Raw genomic sequence first — 27,103 nt, forward strand, 5'->3', positions numbered from 1 at the left:
CCCCGCGTCGGGCTCTGTGCTGACAGCTCAGAGCCTGGAGCCTGTTTCAGATTCTGTGTCTCCCTCTTTCTCTGACCCTCCCCTGTTCATGCTCTGTCTCTCTCTGTCTCAAAAATAAATAAATGTTAAAAAAAATTAAAAAAAAATAAAAATAAATAAAATAAATAAAATCTTTAGAGGCACCTGGGTGGCTCAGTTGGTTAAGCATCTGACTCTTGGTTTCGGCTCAGGTCATGATCTCACAGTTGGTGGGATTGAGTTCTGCGTCGGGCTCTGCCAGTGCAGACCCTACTTGGGGATTCTCTGTCTCCCCCTCTCTCTCTCTCTGTGCCCTTTCCATTCATGCTGTCTCTGTCTCTGTCTCTGTCTCTCTTAAAATAAATAAACTTAAATAAATAAATAAATAAATAAATAAAATAAAAAATGCAAGCCTCTTCATTAGAGGGTGTCATGTGGTGAAGCACCTGGTAAGGTTTGGTAAGGTTTGGGGATGTGGGGAATAAAGGGGGAAAATTATGTCAATAAAAACTCTTTGCCCAGTGGTAGACAGAGTTCATCCCCAGGGGCAGAGGCAGAGAAGAAGAGGAAAGAGCTACTTTGTTTCATCCATATATGTATATTTATAGGGTTCATATGCTGAAAACTTTACAGAGTGAATACCTTTAACCTCTGACCTATCCCTCTCTTTCTACATATTTATCTCTGTATCCCAACCTGCTTAATCCCTGTTGCACAAAGATATCCAATGCAGTGCCCACCTCACACTTTGGTGTACAGCCTGTTCTACAGGAGGAAGTGAGTATCTAGCAGAGGCCTGGGATGGTGAGGCTGTCCTCATCCACAGCCCATCACAGGTCCTAGGCTCTAGCCTCACCCAGCCTGGAGGCAGGGGCCCCACCACCAACCACCACCCTTCCATGCCAACTTGCTATTGGTGCACAGGTGCCTATGCGGTCTAGAGCAGGTTGAGAACCTAGCCGGGTACTCAGGCGTGGGAGCTGAGGGCGGGGGGCGAGGAGTAGCGCTGACGGGCATGCTTCTCGCAGTACAGCTCGTCTCCGACCCAAAAGTGCCCACGCATCTTCAGGTTCAGCCCACAGTCCGCACAGGTGTAGCAGCCTGGGTGGCGGTACCGCCCCTCCTGGATGCGTACAGCCTGGTTCCTGCAGGAGCAATGCAGAGGGGAGAACCATTAGCCTGGGGGAGAGTGGGGGGTGGGGGAAGGCAGGGTGATAGCATGATGCTGCCATTCTCATTCCCGGGGAGCCTAGTTCCTGGCCAGTTCCAGGCCCACAGTCAGGACCTGGAAAGATCCCCAAATCTCAGACACTGGACTCCCCAAGCCTTCCTTCAGGAATCTCACTTCAATAACCCCCAACCACCACCTCCGGGACTTCTAATTTTTTAAAAAAAGGGGGGCACCTGGGTGGCTCAGTTGGTTGGGCATCCCACTTTGGCTCAGGTCATGATCTTGTGGTTCATGAGTTTGAGCCCCATGTTGGGCTCTCTGCTGACAGCTCAGAGTCTGGAGCCTGCTTCAGATTCTGTGTCTCCCTCTCTCTCTGCCCCTCCCCCTCTAACGCTCTCTCTTTCTCTTCCTCTCTCTCTCAAAAATAAATAAACATTAAAAAAAATTTTTTTTTAAAGCTATTTCTCCTTTACACAAAGGCAAATAAACCCGTCCTGAATTATCTGGGTTGTTAATGGAGCAGTGGTCCTCTGGGTGTGGTCCCAGGTACCGGGACCATAGCACTACATCACCTGAGGACAAGTTGGAAATGCAAATGCTGGGGCCAGAGACCTCCTGAAGAGGAAACTCTGGGGTACAGGCCAGCAGTCCCTCTAACAAGTCCTCAGGGACTGTGCAGCTGCTCTTTGAGAACCACCACATACAACACTTCCCTTGTGTCTGCACGGCAGGCATGCATAGTATCCCATTCTGGAGCTGAGACAGTAAAGCCTGCAGAGGCTAAGGAATTTGCCTAAGGTGAGTCATCTGACCGTCATCATGGCATGTAAGAAATTTATGGCGGAGCGGGTGGACTTTCAACACTTTTCCAGAGAATGTGGCTGCATTACAATGCCACCCTGTGAGGAAAAATGAACCTACCTCTGGAAAAGTCATCCCTTTCCAAAGGGGGTGAGGAAGGGGCAAGAGCAAAATTTTCCAGGAGGAGGCACCGCATCTGGAGGCAGATCTCCAGAGGCCTTGAGATTATTGCAGAGAAATCAGAAGCGTCGTTTCTTACTCCTCCCAGGAGGGAGGAAGAAATCAGGGAGAAGGGGATACGGCAGGAAGAAGCCAGCAAGACATTTTAAGAAGGCTTAAAATAACCAACATAGCCCATCACAGGTCTGCTGTGGAAACACCCCTCCAGGGTCCCTGACTGGTGTTGACGCCTCCCGGGGGCATCCCGTGCCCTGCCCCGCCCCACACCGCCCTGTCAGGGTGTGCCTGCCTCCCAGGCCGTAGACACTCACACAATGTTGGTGCTGCACTTCTCACACGTGTGGAGCTTGGGCGGGGTGGCCAGGGCCCTGGAGGTGGGCAGGGAGGACTGGGGGCTCAGCGAGCTGGGCAGGAAGGCAGGTGTGCCACCTGGGAGGGGTGGGGGCAGACGGACACATCAGAGCTCGTCCACTGGCCGCGGCACCCGGGCTGTGTTTACTCACTCACACTCCGCTAGCACGGTTCCCAGGAGACTTCTAAAAAGTGCGCTTCCATGAAGACCCCTGAAGTAACACTGGGGGTGAAGGCGGGTGGGTAATGGAGGAAGGGACTGATCATGGCAGCTCCCTGGCTGAGGCTGAGTTGGCCCAAGCTGGGGCAACCTGAGGAGTGTCTGCGCGGTGCCTCCCACGTCCCGCCAAGCAGGCATGGTGATATTGATTAAAAGATGCTGCTGATAGATAGTAACAGCGCCACAACACCTTTGTAAAGTTTTCAAAGGGTTCTTATGGGCACAGTTGCATGCGAGCCTTGGAACAACACGAAGATGAAGCACAGATGTTACTGGGCGGTACGGTCCCTGTTTGCAGCCAAGGGCTCCGGGACTCCAGCGGTGAAGCCACTGACCGTCTGCACTCCCCTCACCCCGGGGCCTCTCCCGGGGCCTGCCAAGGCCTCCGGGTCATGATGCGCAAGGTCTGCTCCAAACCATTTCACCCTGACCCCAGTGAACACCCCTGGAGCTAAGTGTCAGAGTTGGAGCCAGCCACCAGATACTGTGCTGGCGAGGCTGCTGATCCCGTAGTCCTGAATGTCCCATCCTCTGCCTCCCGGAAGCCACTGCCCAGGCCAGGCTTTCTCATCTCTCCCCTGGACTAGGCCGGTGCCCCTCCAACACACACAGTACAACTGCAGCACTGACCACACCTCAGGCGCTGGGTGGGCCTGTCTGTCTGCCCTCAGCCTCCACACTCTGCACATCACTGGCCCATCAGACAGGCACAGTTAATGTCTGTCGAGCGAACAACTGAATGGCTGGCAAGAGCCCATATCTCTTATGTACTTCAGCATCTGATGCACTGCCTGGCATCATTTAACCAGCCCTTCTAGGTGAGGGCACTCCTCAGCCTGGCACGTGAGGCCAGGACTTAACCTCTGAGACCACCCTCCATGCTGCCAGGCCCCTCTGTTCTCTCTGGCTCCCACACCAAAGCCCTCCAGCTGCCAACCACTGCATGCCACAGCGCTCTCTGCCACCATCTTAAGGCCCTTTGTTAAAATCTTGATCTTTCTTCAAGGGTCAAGTCAAATCCATCTTCCTCTATGAAGCCCACCCTGGAGACCCAGCCCCCACAGGGCCCACCACCCACCTTTCTCATTCCCCCTTGGCACTTTCCTGACCCCAGCCACCACCTCTGGGTCCACCCCTACAACACCCACCAGACTGAAAGCTCCTTTAGTGCAGGGACTCCCTTGGAGCCTATTCCTATGATGAGCATTTAGGAAATATTTGTTCTGTATCATGTCCAGTCAGGGTCCAGGGGTATCCTGCAGGAATCTCCTTCCTGTACCAAGCCCCCAAGGGGCTCACCTCTCTCTTCAGCCTCCAGAGCCTCCTGCAAGAGCCGAAAGGAGCTGGACTGTCGGGGGGCCACCCGCCCCTCACGATTTTCCTGCAGCATCTTGTAGACTTCTGAATCCTCCTCCAGAAGGCGGCTTCCCCCCTCTGAGTCCACACTGCAGGGACAGGAGCGGCCAGGAGTGAGGGTTCCTTCCCGGGTATGAGGACCAGCAAGAAGGCAGGGAAAGAGTGTCCAGGGGAAGGCATTCTGAGGGAATTCAGAGGATTCAGAGGAAAGCCAAATGGGCTTAAAGTGGCCGGGGACCTCCCCCTGCCCAAATCCCTCTCTGGAAAGCCAATCTGTCTCCTGCCCCTCCCAGGCCCTCCAGGATTCCACCCCACCCTCCGGAGTCCACCGGGTACCTGAGTCTGGGACTGGAGGAGTGGGGACCCGGGGAAGGCGGCAGCACCAGCACAGCCGAGTCACCAGCCGCGGCGCGGGTGAGGCTGGCCTGTGGGACAGAGAGGCACCAGGGGAGGAGTCAGTGGCTGGAGCCTTTGGCCCGCACACCCGTCTGGGCTGCCGAGCCAAGCACGGCTGTTCCCCAGGCCCGACACCAGAGGGCCCCCGGCTCTTGCTGACCAACAGGCCCTCAGGCGCAAGGGCCCAATACACCAAATCCTACCCTCGGGGCACTAGGGAGTGTTCTGCTCATTCCCAGAAGGGGAGAGAGGCCAGCACCCAACTATGGAGGTGTGAAGTTTCTGCAAGGAGATTGGGCAAGGGGCAGAACAAGCAGAGAGGAAGAAAGCAGATGCTTTTGCAGTGAGAAGAAAACACAAAGGGATGGAGTGAAGGGGGGATGGGGCAGCACAAGGGACCTCTCTCCTACACACACTTCCTCTCCTAAGAGGGCCCCAGGGTCTGGGCTGACCAGCCTCTTCTGGCTGCCCTGGAGGTCTAATTCTGCCCCATGGAGCCTTGGGGGCCAGGCCCATTCTGGACCCACACCCCAGCAGCGGCTCCCCCTCCCCAGGTGCGTGCTATCCATCTTGGGCTCTTTTCACTTGCCGTCTACCTGGAAATCTTGCCTTCAACCTCATTGTTGCTCTGCTTTCTGGCATGCACCTCTGCACCCTCCCCTACTACCCTGCCCCCTCTCCACAGCCATCCCCCACGGAAAGGGGAACCCCAGAGACAAAAAGACAGGCCACCGTGCACTAGCTGAGGGCACATTTCCCTGGAAAGCCAGCTTTCTTCCATTTTAAAATTCAAAATCAAGGACAAGTTATGGGGTCAAATGGTAAAACTGCATGGATTTTAAAGCTAAAAACAGAAACTGCAGAGTTTTGAGAAGAAAGCCCCAGACCCTCACTCCCCCAGCCGTCTTCCCCCAGTCTACATTCCTCCTACACTTGGTGGCCTGCGGTCAACTGACAGACGGTAAGATAATTTCCTCAGGAAGGACAGTCAGCACCAGTTACTTAAGAACGACATCCCATCTCGCTGTCCTGAGCCAGCATGTGCCCTGCACAGGGGCAGCGGCTCGCAGGGAGAAATCCGCCCAGGCTCCCTTTGTAAGCCAAGTTCTCATGCCAGCCAGAGGGGTGCTGTCTTCACATCTGCTCAGCAAGGCATGTACCTACCCAGAGGTGGCAACTTCCAGTTTCCAGAAGGGTACTATGGAGGCTGGTGGTGTCCTGTGCCTTGGACTGAGCGCAGCCTCAGCCAGCTCGAAAGCCAGCAGCAAAATCATGGCCACGGCAGACACCTCATCTACACTCACCTCTAACCCCCTTCCTCCTTCCAGACCACTGTGCCCTGAGAGAGAGGAGCCCAACTCCCTTACTGGAGAAAGTTCTTCCCTCCCTCCATCCTAGTCAGCCAGGGATACCTGCCTTCACAAAAGGAACCTTTCATCTCCAAGTCCAGCAAAGCTGTCCACCTGCCCAACAAGAGCTCATCTGTGGCCAACACCCTTCAACATGTGTTCTGGGGAACACAGGGATGTTAATAAGTGAGTGGCAGGTTGGGGTGGGGGATTCCAGGAGAAATTCTATAGTTAAACAAGTTTAAACAACTAATAAAATTAAATCTATTTCTCATGGGACTTCTTAGAGTCTTTAAGGTGCTAAAAGTACACAGTGACTCCCAAGAGGGAAGTGTGGGACCCCGACACTCCCACACCATCTGACCACAGCCTCACTGGCAGACCAGAATGCAAACTTCATTGGATTAGGAATATCTGTTTATCCACCAACGCATCCCCAGAGCCTGGGAAGGGTGCCTGACACAAAGCAACTGCTCAATAAAAATTTGTTGAAGGAATGATCACGGTCCTTGGGGACAAAGAAGGGAACCTGGTGCATGGGGACTGCTTATCCAAGGTTAGATGGTAGAGGTGGGACTAACCCAAGTCTCCCTGCCACCCGGCCCAGGGCTCCTGTTTACACCACATGGGTGGTCCTCAAATCTTTGGATGCATCAGATCCCTGAAGGCTCCTTAAAACACAGACTGGTCCCCCTGTCCACACCCTCACCCCTGCATCTGATTCAGTAAGCCCAGGCTGAGGCCTGGAAATTTGCGTTTCTAACAGGTTCCAAGGTGTTGCTGCTGCTTTGGGAGACACTCCCTGTACCACCAGCATCTCCCCTTTGCCCAAGTTTGGGACACCACAAGGAAGAAGGCCAAGATGGATGGGCCCTCTCCAGCCACGCCCTGGGCTAAGCACATTCCCAACTGGTCTCAGCCCAAAGATCTCCCAGAGAAGCCCCCCCCTCACCGGGCCCAAACACGCCAGGTCTTGCTTACACACTGCTTTCCCGTCTCCCTGGCTTATCATTCTCTAATCTAAACCTACCCGGTCCTACCTCTGACGTCCAGCAAAATTCCTGACAAAGCCTTCTCAGGCCACCCAGCCCACATTCATCTCTCCCCTCCCAGAATGCCTCCTGCTTTTATAATTAAGACCACACTGTTTAGTACTTAATTGTTCCAAAACTGCTTTACATGTTTGTCTTATCTCCCCAACTGCATTTTAAATTCTTTAAAGACGGGGATCTTATTGAATGGATTTCTATGCCCACATTGCCTGGCAGGCCACCTGGTGGGCCCATAGCAGGCCACTGGGGAGCCCCTACTGTGCAGCCCCCAGTGAAGCCCACTCCTTCCTTCTCCAGAGCCCCCAGTTTCTAATTCCCTCCCCCAGCCATCTCCAAAGACTCTGCTTTCTGGAATGTAGAATCAACCGGAGGTAGGATTCCAGCAGCTGGGCCTCATCCCTTTCACCCCAAAGGCTGGACATGCCCCCCACCAACTCTGCCCCCAGCAGCTGTGGCCCAGGACTGTTGGCCGACTCAGTCCCTCACTTCCTCACCACCCCTGCCCTTAGAGAGGAGAAATGCTAAGGGAGGTGGAGGGGGGGGAAGGCTGTCACTAGTTCACAGTGGGACCTGGGAGGGGGGCATCCAGGGTAGAAGAGCAGGGAGAGGGGCAGACAGAGAGTAAGCCAAGTGCTACTTGAGGCAGAACCACAGTCCCATTGGTGGTTCTCTGGGCTGAGTCAGACAAGGAGGAAGGGGGATGGGTGATGGGAGTTGGGGGCAGGCATGGGGCTTGGAATGGGGAGGAATGTGTTCAAGAGATGCAGCCAGAGCCAGAGGGAACCATCCCAACAACAGCAGCAAAACTATTTCAGCCCTGGCCCAAGAGAAACACTCAGGAAGGGAGGAAGCTAGCAGAAGGGGGGAGGCGGCAAATGGGAGTATAAGAGATAGAAGGCCACCTGGGACTGGCAGGGCAGGGCCCCAGGCACAGGAAGTGTGGCCTACCACCACAGTGGCCTTCTGGCTCAGGAGAGGGGCATGCTTGTTGCTAAGAGATGAGGCGCTGGTTGCCCAGGTGGGACCCGCCATCTGCAGCCCAATGGGTGCCACTGGCAACCAGCCAGGACGGGAGGATCTATCCTCCCCACCAGGTATTCTCACCGGTCGACTTCTGGGGTGGCCCCCGTAGGAAAAGCGGTCAGCAGCAGCCAATCCCGGGGAATGTGCCAGGCTCTGGAAACTGAAATGGGGGAAATGGATGATGTGTGTGCCGGGCGTCCCACCCAGCCTGCCTCAGGGAAGAGGAGGGTGCCCTCAAACTCCCCTAAACCCAGTTACTCAGCCTGAGAGGCCTGGTCCAGACCCTGTGGCCGTGGCGCTCACCCCCCGGGCTCACCTGCGGCTGACAACAGTCTCTCCAGGGAGGGCCTGCGGGCTGGTGGGGGGCAGGGCAGAGAACGGGCTGCCGGGCTGGGGGCTGGAAAAGACTGGGCTGGAGCAGGAAGACCTCAGGGAGGACTGGCTGTCAGTGTGCGTCCTCACGGAGCCCTGTGGAGAGAAGGACTGAGAAGGGGGTACCCGTCCCCTACCAGCCCTGCCCCTCAGGTCTCCCCCTCATTTTGGGGTGCTGGAGTTCCCCGCAGAAGGCACCATCCTACCTGGAAGCGAGTCGCCAGCCCTTCCACAGAGCTTTCCCCATTGGTCTCCTGGGGGGAAGCAGCCCGAGACCTGAGGAGAGGGTGGGGGGGGAGGCAAGTCACAGGGGTCCTGGCCCCCCACTAACAGGATAAGGGCCACAGATTGCAGCTGTTCCCGCAAGATTCTCAAGATTAGTACAAGGTTCAAAACATTTGGACATCAGGCTGTCAAATTTCAACTTTGCCAAATTGAAAACAAACAACTATTGTTAACAACTACCATCATTTCTCAAAGGAATGGAAGGTTTAGCATCAGTATGTAGAATTTCAGCGAAAAGTTCAATAAATTCAATTTTAGTAAAAACTCCTCCTATTATCTCTTGTCTTTTTTTTTCTTTTCTGTTTTTTAAAGTTTACTTATTTATTTATTTTGAGAGGGAGGGTGCAGGCGGGGGAGGGGCAGAGAGAGGCGGGAGAGTCCCAAGCAGGATCCATAGGCACTATCAGCTTGGAGCCTGAAGTGAGGCCCCATTCTGGGCCTTCACACAGGGCTCAGACTCATGAACTGTGAGATCCTGACCTGAGCCAAAATCGAGAATCAGATGCTTAACCGACTGAGCCACACCGGTGCCCCCCCCTTTTTTTTTTTTTTTTTTGAAGTAATCTCTGTGCCCAATGTGGGGTGGGGCTCAAACTCATGACCCTGAGATGAAAAGTCACATGCTCCACTGACTGAGCCAGCCTAGAGGCCTTTTTCTTTTCCTTCCTTCCTTCCTTCCTTCCTTCCTTCCTTTCTTTCTTTCTTTCCTTTTTTTTTTTTTTAATTTCATACAGACTTTGTCACTGGTCAGCATCAGCTTGTAGATCAACTTTGGGGAAGATTGCTGATTTCACATAAATAATTCTTTATCTTTCACCCATAGAAAAACTGAAGCCTAGAGAAGGAAAGTGAGTTTCCTAAAGCCCAACAATGGCTGGGCCAGCTGCTCACTCTCCTCTGCCCAGCCAGAGGCTATTCCCCACCAGCTTTGCTGCTAATGGCTGGAATATCTTGGGGAGGATCATTCCTGGTGCCTTCTTCTTCTTCTTCTTCTTCTTCTTCTTTTTTTAATTAATTTATTCTTGAGTGAGAGAGAGAGAGAGAGAGAGAGAGAGAGAGGGAGGGAGCACGTGTGCTGCATGAGGGAGGTCAAAGAGAGAGGAAGAGAGAGAGAATCCCAAGCAGGCTCCACACTGTCAGTGGAGAGCCTGATGTAGGGCTTGAACTCACCAACTGTGACATCATGATCTGAACCAAAATCAAGAGTCAGATGCTTAACCAACTGAGGCACCCAGGTGCTCCATGGTCCCTTCTAAACATTTCTCCGTAAAACAAAGGGTGGAGCCAGCCCCCCTTCCTGCAGGACCTGGAGAGCCAGGGCAACAAGCAGGCCCAGCTTTCCACCAATCACCAAGGCAGCCAGCAAGAGAAGAACCCCAGGAGACCCCCTTCAAAGCCCTTCCCACTGGAGCCTTGAACAGGAGGACATTGGAGGGCTGGTACTAGCTGAGGGTGGAGAAAGAGCCTGCCATGTCCCAATCCCACTATACCGATCCTGGTTGTCTGGCCACTTCTAGAGAGGTCAACAAGAACCTCAGTCACCACACACACCAGCCTCAGCCTCCCCAGGGAGGGGTGTGGGATCAGAGTGAAGGGAGCTTGGGCCTTGGCTCCAGTCTAGAGCACTGCTTCCTGCCACAGAGCTCTGGGTGCTCAAGAGGCTTCCTGAGGTGGGGAAGACTAGGAGGGTTTAGGAGCAGGCCGGGCAAGGGAAAGAAGAGGCAGAGAGTCTTGACCTGCCCAACATGGAGCTGGAGGCTTGGAGGGACTCGGCCAGGCCCACTCCCTGACGGGACTGGATCCCTCTAAGAGGGACCTGAGAGGAAATGGTGGTGTCAGCAGCTCCCTGTCCCTCCCCCACCCGACTCTGCAGTCTCTTGTAGATTTTGGTCCCCTTCCCAGCTGCCATGAGGTACTACTCTCCACCCTCCTCGTCTGGGTCCCACTCCTGCAAACACTCATGAGTCTGAGTGGCATGAGGGAGTCACTAAAGGGGCCGGGACATCATGGGAGCCAGCTTCTACAGCACTGTGGGATGGTAGAGGTGAAGAGAGGGCATGGAGCCAGGGCCCAGAGAGAGCCCAGTGGGGAAGGGGGGGGGGTGGGCAGAGAGGCAGGAGGTATCTGACTCAAGTTCAAGGCCCGCCCAGAGGGTTCTCCTGGCTGGGGGATCTTCCAGCATTCCTTCACTGTGACTCACTATGATGCCCCACCCCAGGGAGCCACCTGTTCCCCTCCCCAACCCAGGCTTCTGGACTGAAAACCCAAGCCCAGGAATCTGCCTTCACCAACACAGCCTGGAGAGGCAAAGGGGAAGGACAGAGGGGTTCTTTGGGGGAATGAGCCTCCAAACTCCTCAACCTACTCCCCAGGACATGAACAAAGGCCATCCCCTCTTGGAGGCAGGGGCCCAGGAGACCCAGCCTAAGGCACACCTTTCCCCTCTTCAACCCACTTCATGCCCACACCCTGTGCCCTGCACACTTGGGAACCAGTCAAACCCGGGCATCCAGGTGGCTGATGCCAGCCTGCCCTGCCCATGGCTACATGCCCAGCTAGGTACAGGGACACCCCTCAGCCCACTCTAGACCATCTAAAGATGAGCCAAAAGGGCCCAGGAAGGCCGGGCTGGGACTAAGAACAGGGGGTGAGGGCAGCCACTGTGCAGCGGGCTGGTGAGGGGAAGAGAATGCTGGCAGGCCCAGCAGTGGTGGAGGGCCTACCGGTCTAGCTGCAGCCTCAGGGGTGAGGGGCTCTGGCGGATCTTGCTCTGGGCCTCAGCATGAAGCATACCCTCAGCACTCTCCCCGTTGATGGCCACAATAATGTCTCCAGGCCGGAGGTCAGCAGCCTCAGCCTTGCTCCTCTCAGTTACCTGGAGGGGATGAGAAGCAAGTGGTCTGAAGCACCCCTGCTCAGACAGTGATGACATTCATGTAGGGATGGAGGAGAGGGGATTTCTCTCTGTCCTGCCCAAGAAACACAGAACCTGGTTTGAACCAGACTGGCCTGTGTCCCCCTTTGTCTCTCTGCACAGCAGTGTCTGCCCAGCTTATCAGCTAATCCCCTCCAAAAGCTGGAGTGGAACCCCACCCCCCACCCCAGCACTGACACTCTAACAGGGGCCTCCAGAAGAAATGGCAGAGTTTCAGGGACTGTGCTTGGAAATACTTTTGGATAGAGAGCCCTGCCCGTGCAAATCACACCATGCAGGTGGCTGCCTGCACACAGGCCTTCTGCATGAATGCTCCCTGGCCTGGGCCTGGGTCAAGAGGAAACTGCCAAGAACTTGGGGCTCCTGTTCTCGTAACCTCCCAAAATGGCTGCCAGCAGGTATGGGGTTGGTGAGCAAGGAGAAAAGAGCAGGCCCTGTACTTGGACCAGCTCCCTTTCACTCCCTAGTAGTCTGCTCCTGAAGTGGTCACCACATCCCCACGGCAACAGGGCCCAGGAGCCTGGTCCTCCCCAGGCTAACACTCCCAGAAGCAGGCCTTCTGGATCCAGAATTAAAAAAGAAAGGTGCCTGTGGGGACCAGGTAGACAGGGTAGACCCTAACTCTGGCGGTACCGCCTTAGCTCCTGGAATTAGCCCTTACCTTGGTCACCATGATAGGTGTGTGGAAATCCCTGCCCCCGGTGATCCGGAAGCCCCAGGGCCCTGGCCCCACCACATCCACTGTTAGGGCCATATCTGAGGAAGAAGGGATGGAGACACTGTAAGGTGATGGAAGAGGTAAAAGAGAGGGGATGACAGGTCCAGGGAGCAGCCAGTCAGGGGCTGGGCGGGTGAAGGGGAGGGTAGAGGAAGTGACTAACTCCCTCCCTCCCCCCCCCCCTCCAGTTTCACTTCCCCCGCCCTGGGAAGCCGTGACTCTGAGTTCTCCCTTCACCACCACCATCTTCAGCAAAGCAACTCCCCAAAGGCAGGCTGTTAGGGTGCCTCACAGGGCCTTTTGCCGCAGAACAGGCGGCAGGGGCTAGCAGGTGGTAGGAGATGTCATGGTTTCCTGCCTCTCCCCCTCCCCCACCACAAGGTTAAGTCCCACCAGTGCTGGCTTCCGGTCCCCAAAACTGACTGCACAAGGTACTTCCTCCCCACTCTGGGGGAGGGCAGCACTCTGGGAACAGGAGTGATAGCAAACAAGGGGGTGATGCCACCACATACTCTTCAAGTAGTTGGCTGGATGGGGACTGGGCCAAGGTCTTCAGAGGGGCCTCCTGGCTGCCTGCCTGGCCCCTGGCGATGTGGTCCAGATAGGCAAGACTGGGCTTCCCACCTCCTCCAGGGGCCTGCTGCCCTCTGAACAGCCCCGGCCAGGAGGACGGGCTCATCTGCCAAGTTGGGCACACCCACCCCCTGGCAGTGGCCAGCAGGTTGAGCTGATTGATGCTGCCTGCTAGCTGGGGCCACAGGCCTCCCATCCACTGCCCCCTCCGCTGGGCAAGGGAGTGTCCTTGCACACCAAGCCCTTGTAGGATTTCCTGAGCCTCTAGTTATGGAGCTGGGAGCCAACCCAGGCAGGAAGCTGCAATGCCAGCCTGGGCCACCACCCTGCCCAGCACCCACCCTGGGGCTGCCCCTGGGGAGGCCCAGTGACTGCAAGTGCTGCCAATCAACATCAAAGACACTAGGGCCACTTCCCGTGTTTAGGAACCTGGGCAGAGGACGCCCAAGCAAGAGGAGCTGTCTGCCCTCTCCCCAGTCCTTGGCTTCCCCTTTTGCTCCGGACTAGCCCCTGTCCCTGCCTAGGTCCCTAGGTTGGCGCTGGCGGTTCATAGACGCTTTGGAGTCTCAGACCTTTGAGCCTGCCTGTGGACTCCGCGCCCGGGGCCCCGGGGAGGTGCCCAGCCCGTCGGCCCGGCTCTCCCAGTTCTGGCACCTTCTGTGCTCCGAGGCCAAAGTACCCACGGGCCGGGGGCTGGAGGAGGAGCGCCCGGGACCAGGAAAGCTCAGCACGCGGGGCGCACCAGCCTCTAGGGAGGCTGCAGGCCGTGGGCGGAGGAAAGAGCCGAGGCTCTGAGAGCTGCGCAGAGGGGACGCGGCGCGCAGAGCTGCGAGGTCCCCGGAGCCGGGAAGCTCGTCGGCCGTGCGGACGGTGCGCAGGTGGGCGCGCTCACCTGGCTCCCGCTCACCTGGCTCGCTCTCACTCGTCGGGCTGGGAGGCCAGGCCCGGTAGGGAAGGGAGGGGAAGGAGGGAAGGTGTGGAGACACCGCCGCTCCCGCTGCCGCCGCTGCCGCCGTCTGCCCGACTCTGGGGAGAGCCCGCCCGGGGCTCCAGGACCTGCCTCCGCCCATGTGATCCCGGAGCCGCCCCTGCCGCCGCCCCTGGCCGGGGAGGACGCCTCCTCCGCGCAGCCCAGCCCCGGCGCTGCCACCTGGCCCGCGCCCCGCGGGGGGTGTGCGGGTGGGGGGAGGGTCTCTCCCTAGAGCCCCCTGAAGGCTGCGGTCGTCGTCCCCGAGGTGCCCTTCTCCTCCCGACTGCCCCCTGAGGGTGCCGCGGAGGCGTTCCGGTGACGGGTCGCGAGCCCCACTTCACAAACAGCTGAGACTGGCGCCCCCCCCCCCGAAGCTCCCCCAGGCCGGTGGCGCCCACCCGCCTTCGAAGGGCCCCTCGAGCACCCCCACACCCGGGGCTGGGGCGGGGCAGGGCCGGCTGGGTATGTCTGCGGTCCGCCTGGCATCTCCGCCCACTCCGGGCTCCGACACAGGCGCGGATGCAGCCCCGACACCCACAGATCTCCAGCCCCGGCCGCCCCTCGGACCTCTTCAACTCCGTTCCCCAACGGCCGGCGCCCCGGCTAGTCGGTGGTGCAGACTGCTGGGGTTTTCGGGCTGCTCAGAGCTTCCCTGTTTGAGATGCTTCTTAAGCCTGCTCCGCTCAGGGAGACCTTCCAGGCCCAAAAGATGGAGAGACTGCTGGCTGGAGGGCGCTGGGCACTCTCCCGGGCTGATGCTCTTTCCGTTCCTAGCTGCCCTCCCCTCACGCTCTCTGCTGCCCCCCCTGGGGTGGGCCAGCCCCAACAGTCACCACTGGCCCTCGCTGCCCATGTGGCCAGCCCTCTGCCAACCACCTGGAACCCAGGCTCTAGGGCTCTGGAGAGGACAGCCGAAGAAAGGCCCCAGGCACCAGCTCAGTACCATCTGGCAAATGGTTCCCCAGAGCCATACCTGGCAACCCTCACCCTGGAGACCTCGGGGCCCACCAGAGCTGGCTCTGGCATCTTCCACCAGCCTCCAGTCTGCACTGTCTCTGTCAGGCTGGTTTGTTTTCAGGGAAGCACACCTGTGGGCACAGCTGTAACTTGCCTGCTTCAGGTATGAGTCAGTCCCTCCAGGTTCCCTCTGCAAGGAGTGCCCTCACCATCCCTCTCGCCAACCTATGCCCTGTGTCTCGTCCTCTTTGCACTCACAAACCCGGAGACTCTGGGTCTCCCTCCCACAGCCTCTGTCCTCTGTGTGCTTAAGCCACTCTCCCACCAATCACTCCTGGGCCTCCTGGAATGGCCACTTTGCCTGGTACATCTGCTCTACCTCCCCGACTAGGCTGGAAGCCCTTGAGGGAGCAGGAAGCTGCAGGACAGGCAAGCACAGCCTTGGGGTCACACAGACCTAGCCTCAAATGCATGATCTGCTTCTTATTGTGGGACTTTGGGTAATTTCCTCAGTTTCCCCACAGGTAAAGTGAGCATAATGCATACTTTAGCCTCCTGTTGCATAGACTGTCCTCTCATATAAAGCTGCTGGCGTGCAGATTCCTCTTAGGGCAGGGTGGGGGAATTGGTTCACTGCTCCATTCCCAGAGCCTAGTACAGTGCCTGGCACACAGTAGGCATTCAATAAATGTTGAATGAATATTGTTTGAAATGATTGAATGGATTAATTTCCCTTCCTTCACCCCCAGTTTGTGGCAGGGCCTCTGTTTTACACCTCTTTGTGCTCCTGACTTTGCACTGGTCTCTAGAAACATCTACAGGTTAATCTACAGGATTTCTGCCCTGTGGGCCATGCAGTCACAAAACTCATGACAAAGACAAAGTCGTCTGACCTAGGGACAAGGATCCTGTGGAACAGAAGGGAGTACTGTCCTGCTCTAAGCAACTCTGTGGCCCTGGGCAAATCTATCAGCTCACCTCTCTAATGGCATGAGCATACCCAGTGGCCTACAGCCCTTTCTGACTCTGACCCCACAGGTCCCCCTCACCCCACAGGCCTGTGATCCTCCAGTGACCTCCTGCCTCACACCAGGTCAAGGCACAGAAGTAGTCATTGTACAGGCAGGTCTGTCGTGGCAGGCAGCCCAGGGGCGTAGGGTTGGCTTGCTGGGGAGGTTTCAGGGATCTATCAAAGAGGGTGTGGATTTGGTTTCTGCCCCAGGGAAAGGAAGTCACAACCCTGCTATCTTTGATGAGGGCATCAGGGAATGTGGAGAAGCTGGGACAGGGGATGAGGAACAGGCCAGTGGGTTCCTGGAGAATAATCATTTGCACAAAATGGGCTGGACCTACCAACTTAGAAGCAGATCGCGGTGAGGACCAGGGTGGACAGAACAGATGGTGTGCACGTAGGTCTTGTTCTTCCAGCTGCTGTTTAACCAGTGTTGGGGCCCAGGCCACACCCAGGCTATGGCCCTGTCATTCACAGGTGTCCCCCACCCCCATCCCAGCAGAGCAAGGCACCAGCACCTCTTCCCACCCACAGGCCTGGAAGACAGGATTGCCAGGAAGTATATAAAGGAGGCCCAACCTGGGGCGGCCCCAGGGAAGTCCTTGGCCTCCTGCATGACCTTCCTTCTCTGGGACAAGGACTGCCTGGGCATTTGATACACTTTGTGCAGACAGGTGGCAAGAGTCATTGGACCTGACTTCACATTCATGTGGCCCAGACAACTTAATTTCTCAGCCTCGGTCTCTCGTCCTATAAAACAGAATCATATACCTGTCATTGAGACGCTTACGTCAGAGAACACACATGTAGCACCTCATGCCTTGCTCAACTCCCAGCACCTGCCAAGGACTGGAGTTTTCTTTCTTGGCAGAGCAGCCGGCCCAGACGGTGCCACTGCTGTCACCTAGCAGGATCCACCAGGCCCCAGGACTCTGAAACCTTGGGCGAGAAGAGTTGCTTCGGGTAAGCTGTGCCCCACCACTCCCAGCTTCCCGCAATTGATTGCTCAAAAACCCGAGCTCAAAGAAGAAAGTAAACAAACACACGAGAGCTTTGGTGTGGAACTGGAGCACACAGAAGGAAAACATTAGGAGCAGAAGAGCTAGAAATGTCATCTAGTCCAGCAACCCCATGGCCACTCCGGAATCAAAACAGCCTGCACACAAGGCCACATTCAGCTCCCATCTCTGGTTTCTCCCCATAATCAGGCCTTGCCCTGGGCCCTATGATGTGAGTTCTCTCTCAGCATTGCTTATCAGACTGCTCTCTGGTCCTGGGGGCTGCCCCATCCTGCCTGAGACCCGGGGGCTGAGATCTTTAGAGACAATGATGGTGCTTTTCCAGCCTCCCCTTTCACACACACACTCAACATCCCACCTGGTTCCCAGCACAGCTGACAGCAGAGAGAATTCCCACAACGCTAAGCAGGAGGAGCCCTCTCCTGCCCAGAAGGAAAAGGACTGGCAAGGTCCCTGGTATCCAGATTTATTTGACATTCTCTTTCAGAGGGGACTTGGGGGTTGGAGGAGCTGGGGAGGCTGGAGGGCAGCACATATCAGTCTTCTGGGAAAACACCTGGAATAGGCCAGTCCTCTGAGGCCCAGCCCTTCCTGGGCACTACAGCAGCAGGACGGCCCACACAGCCCAAGCCCAGGGCTTGGCAGCCTTTGGGAAGAGGGCGCCTTCAGGCAAGACCTCTTACCAGGCCTTGGGCACGAAGGAGGTGCTGTGTCCCTCTCCCACCTCACTCCCAAGCCCAGCTGGAGGCAGGAAGGCAAAGGGGGCAGCAGGTAAGCTGGACTGAAAGAGGAGGAATCTCCTCTAGGCAGAGGCGGCCTTTGGTCTCTGTTAGGTTAGGAAGCTGGTCCTTGTTAGAAGAACCCCATGGGGGTGAAGCTGGGAGCTGGTCCCTGTTAGAGGAAATGCCATAGCAGGGCGGGGTGGGGGGCTCCAGGGTCTGGTCTCAATAAGGCCTGGAAACAGTCTCCACTTCAAAGCAGACCTCTATATTTGGGGAGTGTGGTAGGGGAGGAAATAAAAAGGCTGTTGGAGGAATGTTTGTGAGTTGTGGGTGGGAAGCAGTCCAGGGGGCTTAGAGGGGGCTCCAAAGAATGGCTGCTGGAGTTGTCTGCAGATGCCAGCAGGTCAGGTCTTGGGGAAGGGAGGAGGGTGGATCTTCTCTCCCTCCTGTAAGTGCTACCGCTCCCCACCCCATCCTGGCTTGGCTCTGAGTTGCCACGGAGACCACCACTCAAACCGGAGCTACATAATTTCCAGGGAATGTCCCAAATTTCTGGGTCCTCCGGGAGACACCTGAAAGAGAAAAAGAGAAAAGGAATTCCCTAAACTTCTTTATTTAGTAGGAATGTGGGGGTGTGGGACCTTCTCCCTACTGGCAGTGCCCGGAACTGCATGTGGAGTCCCTGTCCCAGGGTCGAAGGATTTGCTTTCCTCATTTCTGCCCCCTAGCGGGCATCTGGGCAAAGCTACACTTCCTAAATTCAATGACTCGGAGTTTGAGTACTCTGCAGTGTATAACTTTGCACACAGCACTGAATTACCCAGCCTTCCTCAGGAAAGTAAGCAGGAGGATGAATTCAGACTTTAAATCTGAGATTTAGCAGACCTTAAATATGGAGGAAACTCACTGTTCTCACCTTTAATTTATTTTTAAAAACAATTTTAAAAACTTTTTTAATGTTTATTTTTTGAGAGAGAGAGAGAGTGCAAGCGGGGTAAGGACAGTGAGAGAGTGAGACACAGAATCGAAACCGGGCTCCAGGCTCTGAGCTGTCAACACAGAGCCTGATGCGGGGCTCAAACTCAAAGACCACGAGATCATGACCTGAGCCGAAGTCAGACGCTTAACCGATTGAGCCACCCAGGTGCCCCTAAAAACAAACTTTTTAATGTTTATTTATTTTTGAGAGAGAGAGAGAGAGTGACAGAGAGACAGAGTGTGAGTGGGGAGGGGCAGAGAAAGAGGAAGACACAGAATCAGAGGCAGGCTCCAGGCTCCGAGCTGTCAACACAGAGCCCGATGCAGGGCTGGAACCCACAAACCGCGAGATCATGACCTGAGCCTAAGCTGGATGCTTAACCAACCGAGCCATTCAGATGCCCTACCTTCAATTTATTTTTTTAAATGTTTATTTATTTATTTTGGGAGAGACAGAACCCCAAGTAGCCTCCACACCTAGGGCAGAGCTGGATGCAGGCCTCCATGTCACCACCATCAATGACCTGAGCCAGAATTGAGTCAGACACTTAACCCACTGAGCCACCTAGGCGTCCTTCACCTTCATCTTACAGATGGGATAGGCAGGCAAGGCCTAAAGAGAAGGCCGAGTGAGTTCCCCAAAAGCACTTAGGGGTAGAGGTGGGAGTAAAATCCAGGCCTTGGGTCTGCTACAACCCCAAAGAAACCCATGTTCTGGGGGTGGAGAAGGGGGAATGCTAGAAGACACAGGAATATAAAATGAAAGTAAAGTCCTGAACCTTCCCCTCCTAGCAGGCTGGCATCCTGACTTCCTTATGAGCAGCCTATGCTCACCCTGTCCCCAGCCCTTGCCAATACTGTTCCCCTGCCTGGGATGCCTCCCCTAATCCTTCCCTTGCCCTTCAAGGCCTAGCTCCCCAACTTCCTCCAGGAAGCCTTCCCCGTCCAAAATGATAACCACTAGCCACATGTAGCTACCAAGCTCTTGGACTGTGCTAGCGTGACTAAGATACTGAACTTCCCAAGTCTTTCCTCTAAAAGCACTTGTGGCTTATACCACAAAAGTGGTGCTTTTTCTTCTTGTCTACATTTGCAAAGCTTTATTAGTAGTAAAAAAAAAAAAAAAAAATTCAAGAGCAGGGGCACCTGGGTGGCTCAGTCGGTTAAGCATCCAACTCTTGATTTCAGCTCAGGTCATGATCTCACAGTTCGTGAGTTCAAGCCCCGCATCGGGCTCTGTGCTGTGTGGAGCCTGCTTGGGATTCTCTCTCTCCCACTCTCTCTGCCCCTCCCCTGCGCTCTCTGACTGTCTCAAAATAAATAAATAAACTAAGTAAATCCAGCAAAAGCAGAAGTGTACAGAGGAAAATGAGGATGTGCCCCCCAAGCCCACCCCTCTGAGGCAAGCGCTGTTAACACGTTAGTGCTCCGTGATCGCTGGTGTGTCAGAAACTTGGTCAGCAATGAGGTGCTAGGATTCAGATGAGAAACGGTGGGTTGCCAGGTCAAGAGACTGCCCCTGGGGCCACCAAACAGCCTTGCCACCCTTTAGGCTCGGCAGCCTGCTGTGGGAGGGGGCTCTGGCTGCTCGCTACTCTCTGAAAACGGCCCCTTCCTCTGAAGCTGAGACCTGTATGGCCCTGCCCACTTGGAGGAAACAGGCTGTGTGAAGGCTGTTGGGTTGGTCACCTTGAACCAGGCCAAGGCCAACTTGAGGCTTCCTGCTTTAGTCCTTTGCCTGAGCTGCCCTAGGACCAGCCCTAAGGGCCGGGATCTTTCTCTACTCCCTCTTGTGGGCAGGGGAGCCAGTTGCTAACTGGGGGTGGGGGTGGGTATATTTGGATGTGAGACTTGGTCCTTCCCATCAGAGACAGGTGTGTGGTGGGAAGGACCAGGGCTGTGAGGGTCAGGAACGCTGCTGTCTTGAGTCCATGCTGACTTCATTAGTGACCCTGGGCTTGTCGGTCAGACTGCAAATCTTTGCTGAATCGGCACTGGCAGGCCGACAGCCCACTAAATCTTCCCAGGGACCCCAAGATACCCACTCTGACCTGTCCCTTGGGTCATCCCCCAGGACCCTGAGATATTCCCCAGCTATCCTGCCCAGAACTCACAGATATCCCCTTCTGGTCTGCCCATCTCCCTGCCCCCAGCCCATCTCCCTGGGACCCTGAAATACCTCTTCCAACCTGCCACCCCCCAGCCCACCTGCCAGGCCCACATACCCACAAACCAGCCATCATCACACTGCTGCATGACGTCTACCCGATCCCCCTCCCGCAGCTCCAGCTCATCCTCATTCTGGGGCCGGTACTGGTACATCGCCCGATACCTGTGGGAGACAGCATCATGGCAACAACTAGAGTCTGGCCCCTGCCTCAGATCAGGCCCAGAGAGTCTAACTCAAGTGTTGCCATGTCCTCTGAGTTTTCCAGATAATCCCATTGGCCCCTGGCCCAGCTTCTAGAATGGCAACTCTGTCTGGCTTCAGTGCAACCTTTCCCAGGCCTGCACCCTGTGCTCCAAGCCCTAACTACCCCAACCCCTCCTCCTCCGAGCTCCCAGTGCCTTCAGGTCTGTTCTACCAGTTCCCACACTTCACACATACATGCACTGACCTCAGGGCTGGAAACACAGTGAGGAGACTGAGGCCAAGGGGCAGAGTGTGGGAAACTTGCTTTAAGGACAAAGGGCTAGCAGAGACAGGTCAGGACCACCACAGACAAGTGGCCCCCCAGCAAATCATCCATCGGTGCCAAAGGCAGGAGTTTACCAAATCTATCTTAGTGGGAAAAGGGCAAGCTGGGGGGGGGGGGGAGGGCGTCACTGTGCTCAGCACTGCCTGCAAGCAACACTCCACCCCTGACCAAGCACCCCCAGATGGTACTCACGGGGTCCAGTGTATCTGAGTGGTGTTGGGGGAGGTCCCCAGGTCCACGGGACGGCTGGAGCCTCCAGGATGGGACAGAGCTGACCCAGAGGTGCCGAAACCCTGAGGGTCCACAGGAGGAAAGGCAGGCACATGCAGGCATGAGGGAGGGGAAGTGCAGTGGGCCCTCCCACTTTACCTCCTGCCCCCATCTCATCCTCTGAACCCCCATGGCAGAGAGGTCTGTCTGAGCATTGCACTTCACAGGGGCTGGGAAGCTGAGGCCCAGCTAGGGTAGGTGGCCGATTCTAAACACCAGCACAAAGCCAGGCATGGGACGTGCCTCATGCTCACATAGGTTTGCTGAGTGAATGGATGAGCACAGGAGTGAGCGTACCTGTTTGTGGACTAGGTCAGCGTAAGTACCAATGATATCTTTTCCCCATCAGCTACTATAAGCTTTTAGTTCAAACCCACCCGAGTACCCTCTCCAGTGGGAATTATTATCCCCATTCCACAGCGGAAAAAAACTAAATCCAGAGACTGTATGTCATCTGCCTAAGGTCAGACGCAAGGGAATGGCAGACCTCTGACTCCCACATGACCCTGTCCTAGAAACTGATACACGCAAATCACAAGAGTGGAGTCTATATGGTCAGGAAGTTGGGGCTGGCTTTGGGGTCACACCTAAAACTAGCTGGCTGCCCCATGCCTTCCTGGGCTGCAGCGCAAGAGCCAGAACCAACTTGAGAGGTCTGTGGTCCACAAGGCCAGGGTGGCTCTGCTGTGCAAGGTTCTGCCCAGCTATTCCACTGATCTGTCCTGGGGCAGACTAGGAAGGAATCCAAAGGATTCTGTCAAAGGAATGGAGGAAATAGTGTGGGAAGCAGGGATCAGCTCTCTAAGCTGAGGCAGGTCACCTTACCTGGCCCTGGGCTCTGGGCTCCTGGGTGGGGAAGGAGAAGCCAGTACGGCGGGGGGAGGTCTGGCTCCCCCAGTCAGGATCGTTTGGGCTGTGTGGTGCTAATGGGGAGCTGGAGTGCCGAGCCAGACGGGCGGTGGTCAGACGGGGAGATGCAGGGAGCTGGGGGCCATCGTCACAGATCCGGACCCGGGGATCACGGCACACCTGCACGTAGCTGGCAGGGAAGATGCCCTGGCGCGCTGTGCCGGAGATGCGCCCCTCGTACCAGTTCTCATTCACCTTGCGGATCAGGCAGATGCGCTCCCCCTGGGGGTGCAGAAAAGCATCAGCATCTGCGAGGCCCTCCTGGGCACCATGCCCCTGCGGGTGCCCACGGGGGCTGTCTCATTTAAACCTAATGCCTGGCACAGAGCAAGTTCAGAGCAGGTCAGCAGGTTGTGCAGTCACGTCACTAGAAGGTGGTGGAATCAGGAGCCAAGCCCCGGCTGCCTGGGCTCTTCCCACAACATGCCGCACTGGGCACGGATCAAGTCCTGCCTCTTTGGGAAGCCTATGTGACATGTACCCCTCTGACTCCAAAGCACCCTCTCCCCGGAATTCCAGTCACGGGGGAACCTGGTGGCTCTGCCAATTTCAAGTTGTGTGGCCTCGGACAAGTTACTGTGCCTCTCTGAGCCTAGTTTCCTCACATGTTAAGTGGGGATAGCAATCGTGTTGCTGTGAGGAGCAAGAGAGATCAGTGGCCGACTGGTAAGAAGCACTGGACAGCCATCAGTCGCCACTGCCGTGACACGGTCCTGTCCCTGCCTCTTCCCTGGGTGATCGATCACCAGTGCATCAAAAAACAAACTCCCAGGGACAGCCAGTGTGTCCTCAAGCCCACATGCTGACTGACATTAGGCAGGGCTGCCCTGGGGAGGATGGTCTCCAGCCCTCTCCCGCCCTCCACCTCTCACTACCCAGCCAGCTCCTTCCCTCTCTCTCCCTGGGGCTAGCTCTTCTGGAGGACCTTCGCTAGGGGCATTCACGGTCTCTGCCCCCAAAATCAACCAAAGCGAGACCAGCTCCCGCTTTCTAGGACTTTTTCAAACTTCCTCATGATCTATAGTAAAAATTAACATTCTAATAACAACCCAGTACGCACACACGCACATGAGTACATATGTAAGTGCCTAAAAGTTTGGTAAAATACCCTTTCTACATGCAAGGCATTATAAGATTTCCATTCTGTTCTTATAAAAATGCTGATTATGATCCTCACAGCCTACCAACCTGCAACTGAAAAAAGCACAACTACTCTAGAAGTTTCAAACTTTTAAAAAATGGGCTAAATTAGGGGAAACATATGCAAAGAGATTAGGAAAATTTTTAAATACTGGGAGAAGATGGGTACACTTGACTCCTTAAAAAAATGTTTTAGCTACACATATTTACCCATGTCCTCACCGGCCCCTGACCGCCCCCCCCCCCCCCACTTCCGGCCTGGCCGCACCTTGCGGAAGGACAGCTCCACCTCCAGATCCCCCTTGAAAGTGTACTGGGCCACTGCTTCTCCATATTCCAGCACCTGGTAGGTTGGAGGCTTGATGGGCTTAGGAATCTCATCTGCAGGCAGCACCTAGAGGAAGAAAGGTTAAGCCTGGGCATCAACTGGGCAGACCTGAGGCTCCCGGGAGGGTGAGGTAACAAAGAGAAGATGGTATCAGTGAGATGTGCCCCAGAAGCCAGCAAGGATACAGACAGCAGACACAAGCTTTGGGGTGGCCAGGGTGAGCACAGCCAAGGGGTGGTTAGTCCCAGAAGGCTACTGGAGGAAGAATTTCCCCTGTGGTATGTGGAGTAGGCAGTGGAAGAACAAAGATGGAAGTCAGTCCTAAGAGACAGTTTAAATTGGAGTACAGAAGTAAATGAAGAGTTCTAAAAAGCAGGGAACATCTTGCAACCTGATCTAAAAGTGAGGATCTAACACCACTGCCGATACCAAGTATCCTTCTTCCCTGTCCCTTCTACCCCACCAGGTGCCTAGAATCCCCACATTCCCTTTGCTTCACCCTATTCATAAAAAAAAAAATCAAGAAGCTAGTAAACTATTTCATACTAATATGTAAATGTCTAATAACACGGGATACTGCATATATTTGGTGGAGTTTCAGAATCACAGAGACTGTTCTGAAGGTAAGGGAGGCCTACTGATTCTTATCAAATCAAGAGCCCAAATTAAACAATAACCCAATCCATGGGTCAAAGAGGAAGTCACAAAGGAAATGAGAAAATACTTTGAGTTGAATTAAAAAAAAAGCAAAACATCAAAACCTGTGGAGCATAGTTAAATCAGTGCTTACAGAGAAACTTATATCATTAAATACTCAAGGAAAATAAAGTTTTCTTTATTTAAGTAAATTCTACTCCCAATGTGAAGCTCAAACTCACAACCCCAAGATCAAGAGTCACATGCTCTACCCACTGAGCCAGTCAGGCACCTCTGGATCTTGTACTTAACCACTTGTCTCTGAACCTTACAAGGGCATCTGTAAAGTGGGGATGACTGATCTCTTCTCAGGTTAATGAGAGAACAAGGAAGGTACTACAGATGAAGAAAGTGATGCATGTACATGTGATGTGATTAGAAAGCTGTCACACACTACATGCCCTTGCCAGTTGCCCTCGGGATCCTTCCCAAAGACAGCTTGAGAGAGCTGCTGAATGGTGAAAGTCTGGGCACAGGGATGGGGTCGCTTGGTTCTCCTCCATGGGCTGCACTCTACCTTTAGTCCTCATTTAAGAAACATGTCCTGAGTACAGGCAAAGTACTGGGTGCGGCCCTGTGGGGGCCAAGGGCATGAATGAGGCTGACCAGGCCCCTGCCCCTGGAGTTCACAGTTTTACCTATCAGGAAGCCTGTGAGATGTGTGGGAAGCAGTCAGCTCCAGAGAAGGGCTGTGGAGGGGTCAGTGCGTCTGCACCCTAAGTCTCTGCAACCCATCCGCCCTCCAGGCCGCACTCCTGCTTGCTCTCCTGCTTACTTCCACATAATTGGCAGGGAAGATGCCCAGTCTACCATGGTGCTCCCCTTCCAGCCAGTTCTTGTCCACCTCCTTGTGGATGTAGACAATGTCACCCTTCTTCAGAGTCAGCTCCCTGCAGGCCAGAGTAAGGACATCCAGCAAAGTGAGGCCCTCCCAATCCTCCTTCCCTTCAGACCCTGTCTAGTGCACCCAGAGTCTCACCCACCTCTGGGGAGGCCCCGGCAGCCCTGTCCTCCCCTCCTCCCATAGGGTGCAGAGACAGTCCTGGGGGTGGGGAGGAGAGAGAAGGGCACTTACTTGGGGGACTGTGCCTGGAAGTCAAACTTGAGTCTGGCGGCCTTCCTCTGGGCAGGAGGAGAGGACAGAGGGAGTCACTTCAGTCAAGCAGGCGGCGGGTCTGAAACAGCCATCACCGGGACCCACCCCAGACCCCCTCGCACCCTGACCCTAGTGCTTTCACCCCTCCTTACCTTCTTCTCTTCCTTCCTGGCTGGGCTGCCCCCTCGTTCAGAGGCACTAGGGTCTGTGGAGAAGTGCTACCTCAGCTTGGGAACGCCACGTCTGGGGGGGCGGAGTTGGGATGGTGTTCCGCTCACCCCCACCCCCACCCCATGACAGGGACCAGTGGAAGCAGGGGGCTCTATGAACGTCCTGCCTCCCCACCCCCACCGCCCCCCACCCCCACCCCAGGCACCAGCATAACTGGTGCGTGGCGGCGGGCGTCTGGGTGAGAAAAGGAGCTGGTCCTTACCTCGGGCCGAGGTAGGGTAGACAAAGTCCCTGCGACCTAGGAAGGGGCTTGTTCCATCCGCCATTCTGTGGGGGCTCAGGGGCCGGGAGGAACCCTGGTAAAGTGCATTCGGGTAACTGGAGCTCCAGGCGGAGGCCGGGCTGCGCGGGATACAGCGGGTGAGCCACCTGTCCCGGGCCTCACACCCTACGCCGCTCACCCCTGCCCGCCCAAAAGTCTCTTCGCATCTCCCGCCGCCTCCTCCCAAGGCGTCTCCCACGTCCCGGGCTCTGAACAGGATGTCCTACTTCCCCAGCGGTCGCGGCCGGGAAAGGGTGCGGCCTGGGGCCGCGGGAGGGCGCGTGGGAAGCGCGAGGCTCCCTCGGCCTCGCTCCGCCGCTGGCCGCGGCCACCCAGTCCTCGGACGGGGACAGGTTTCCCTCCGCGGCCACTGGCCAACCTCCCAGGCCCCTCCTCCCGCGCCCTCCGCGGGGCTCGCCCCCCTTCCCAGCGCGGCCGCCCCCTCCCCGCGCCACGTCCCCGGCGCCCCGCCGGGCCACTCACCGCGCTGGAGGCCGCGGCTCCCGGCACCGTCGGGGCACTTGGGAACTCTGTGCGGGGAGACCGGGCGCGGTCAGGGCCCGGGACGCCGGGGCCCCGCGGCAGCCGAGGCCGCCGCCTCCGGAAAAGTTTGCGGCTCGCAAGGGCGGGAGGGGTGGGAAGGGGCAGGAGGGACGCGGGGTCCTAGAGTCGCCCGCGCAGGCGGTAGGGCCGGGAACCCGGGAGGAGCCGACGAGCCGGGGGAGGAACCGTGGGGTGGCGGAAGAGGGGAGGCCGGCCCAGGAAACTGGGGCCGGGTAAGGGTTGGGGTCCCTGCGGGCCGAGGTCGGGGGGGGGGGGGCGGGGCGGGGCCGGGGCGGGGAGCCCCCGGCACTAGGACGTCAGGCTGACGTGGAGTCCGCCTGGAAGGGTTCTTAGGGGTCATTTGGAAAAGTCAACGCCCTGCATTTTATAAAGGAGAGAGCAGACAGGGATGAAGTCCGTCCAAGGTCGCGCTGGAGGCAACACCTCTGGTCTGCCTGCCCCTCCCACCCA

The 27,103-nt window shown here is 56.2% G+C and overlaps 2 protein-coding genes across 12 annotated transcripts in view; both read right to left on the reverse strand.

Moving 5' to 3' along the window:
- Positions 1–593: 593 nt before the first annotated feature.
- On the reverse strand, positions 594–14,763 carry PDLIM2 (PDZ and LIM domain 2). Of its 4 annotated transcripts, none has more exons than XM_040490301.1 (10): positions 14,744–14,763; positions 12,171–12,265; positions 11,298–11,449; positions 8,496–8,565; positions 8,234–8,385; positions 7,999–8,077; positions 4,434–4,522; positions 4,041–4,186; positions 2,482–2,599; positions 594–1,163 (listed from the first exon to the last, which is right to left on the reverse strand). In XM_040490301.1, the coding sequence occupies exons 2-10, from the start codon at positions 12,261–12,263 to the stop codon at positions 986–988; spliced, it is 1,077 nt and encodes a 358-aa protein (XP_040346235.1). In that variant the 5' UTR covers positions 12,264–12,265; positions 14,744–14,763; the 3' UTR covers positions 594–985. The 4 variants fall into 4 exon arrangements, 3 of the variants coding, with proteins under 3 accessions (XP_040346235.1, XP_040346234.1, XP_040346233.1); XM_040490300.1 differs by lacking the exon at positions 14,744–14,763 and adding an exon at positions 13,708–13,838; XM_040490299.1 differs by lacking the exon at positions 14,744–14,763 and adding an exon at positions 13,693–13,834.
- Positions 14,764–17,208: 2,445 nt separating this feature from the next.
- The window catches only part of SORBS3 (sorbin and SH3 domain containing 3), a 29,034-nt gene continuing 19,139 nt past the window's right edge, over positions 17,209–27,103 (reverse strand). For 4 of the 8 annotated variants that reach the window (XM_040490310.1, XM_040490309.1, XM_040490308.1 and 1 more), the window contains 10 exons: positions 26,573–26,619; positions 26,030–26,169; positions 25,749–25,801; positions 25,576–25,622; positions 25,276–25,390; positions 23,745–23,870; positions 22,253–22,558; positions 21,350–21,450; positions 20,684–20,790; positions 17,209–18,052 (listed from right to left, as the gene is read on the reverse strand). In XM_040490310.1, the coding sequence (XP_040346244.1) occupies positions 17,991–18,052; positions 20,684–20,790; positions 21,350–21,450; positions 22,253–22,558; positions 23,745–23,870; positions 25,276–25,390; positions 25,576–25,622; positions 25,749–25,801; positions 26,030–26,169; positions 26,573–26,619 (1,104 nt within the window). In that variant the 3' untranslated portion in view covers positions 17,209–17,990. Of the gene's footprint in view, positions 18,053–20,683; positions 20,791–21,349; positions 21,451–22,252; positions 22,559–23,744; positions 23,871–25,275; positions 25,391–25,575; positions 25,623–25,748; positions 25,802–26,029; positions 26,170–26,316; positions 26,441–26,572; positions 26,906–27,103 lie in introns of those variants that run through there. The other 4 variants (XM_040490315.1, XM_040490314.1, XM_040490311.1 and 1 more) reach the window with 4 other exon arrangements.

The sequence above is a fragment of the Herpailurus yagouaroundi genome, unplaced genomic scaffold (genome assembly GCF_014898765.1).
Source record: "Herpailurus yagouaroundi ecotype Mexico unplaced genomic scaffold, PumYag 181, whole genome shotgun sequence".
In the NCBI taxonomy this organism is placed as follows: Eukaryota; Metazoa; Chordata; class Mammalia; order Carnivora; family Felidae; genus Herpailurus; species Herpailurus yagouaroundi.

What these genes read in the sequence shown, in the direction of transcription:
- PDLIM2 (XM_040490301.1), bottom strand. Translation starts at nt 12,263, where the DNA reads ATGGCCCTAACAGTGGATGTGGTGGGGCCAGGGCCCTGGGGCTTCCGG. An exon ending in GGCTGGCGACTCGCTTCCAG is followed by an intron (nt 8,386 to 8,495) that starts GTAGGATGGTGC and finishes TTCTCTCCACAG; the next exon opens with GGCTCCGTGAGGACGCACAC. An exon ending in AAGTGCAGCACCAACATTGT is followed by an intron (nt 1,164 to 2,481) that starts GTGAGTGTCTAC and finishes TTGCTCCTGCAG; the next exon opens with GAACCAGGCTGTACGCATCC.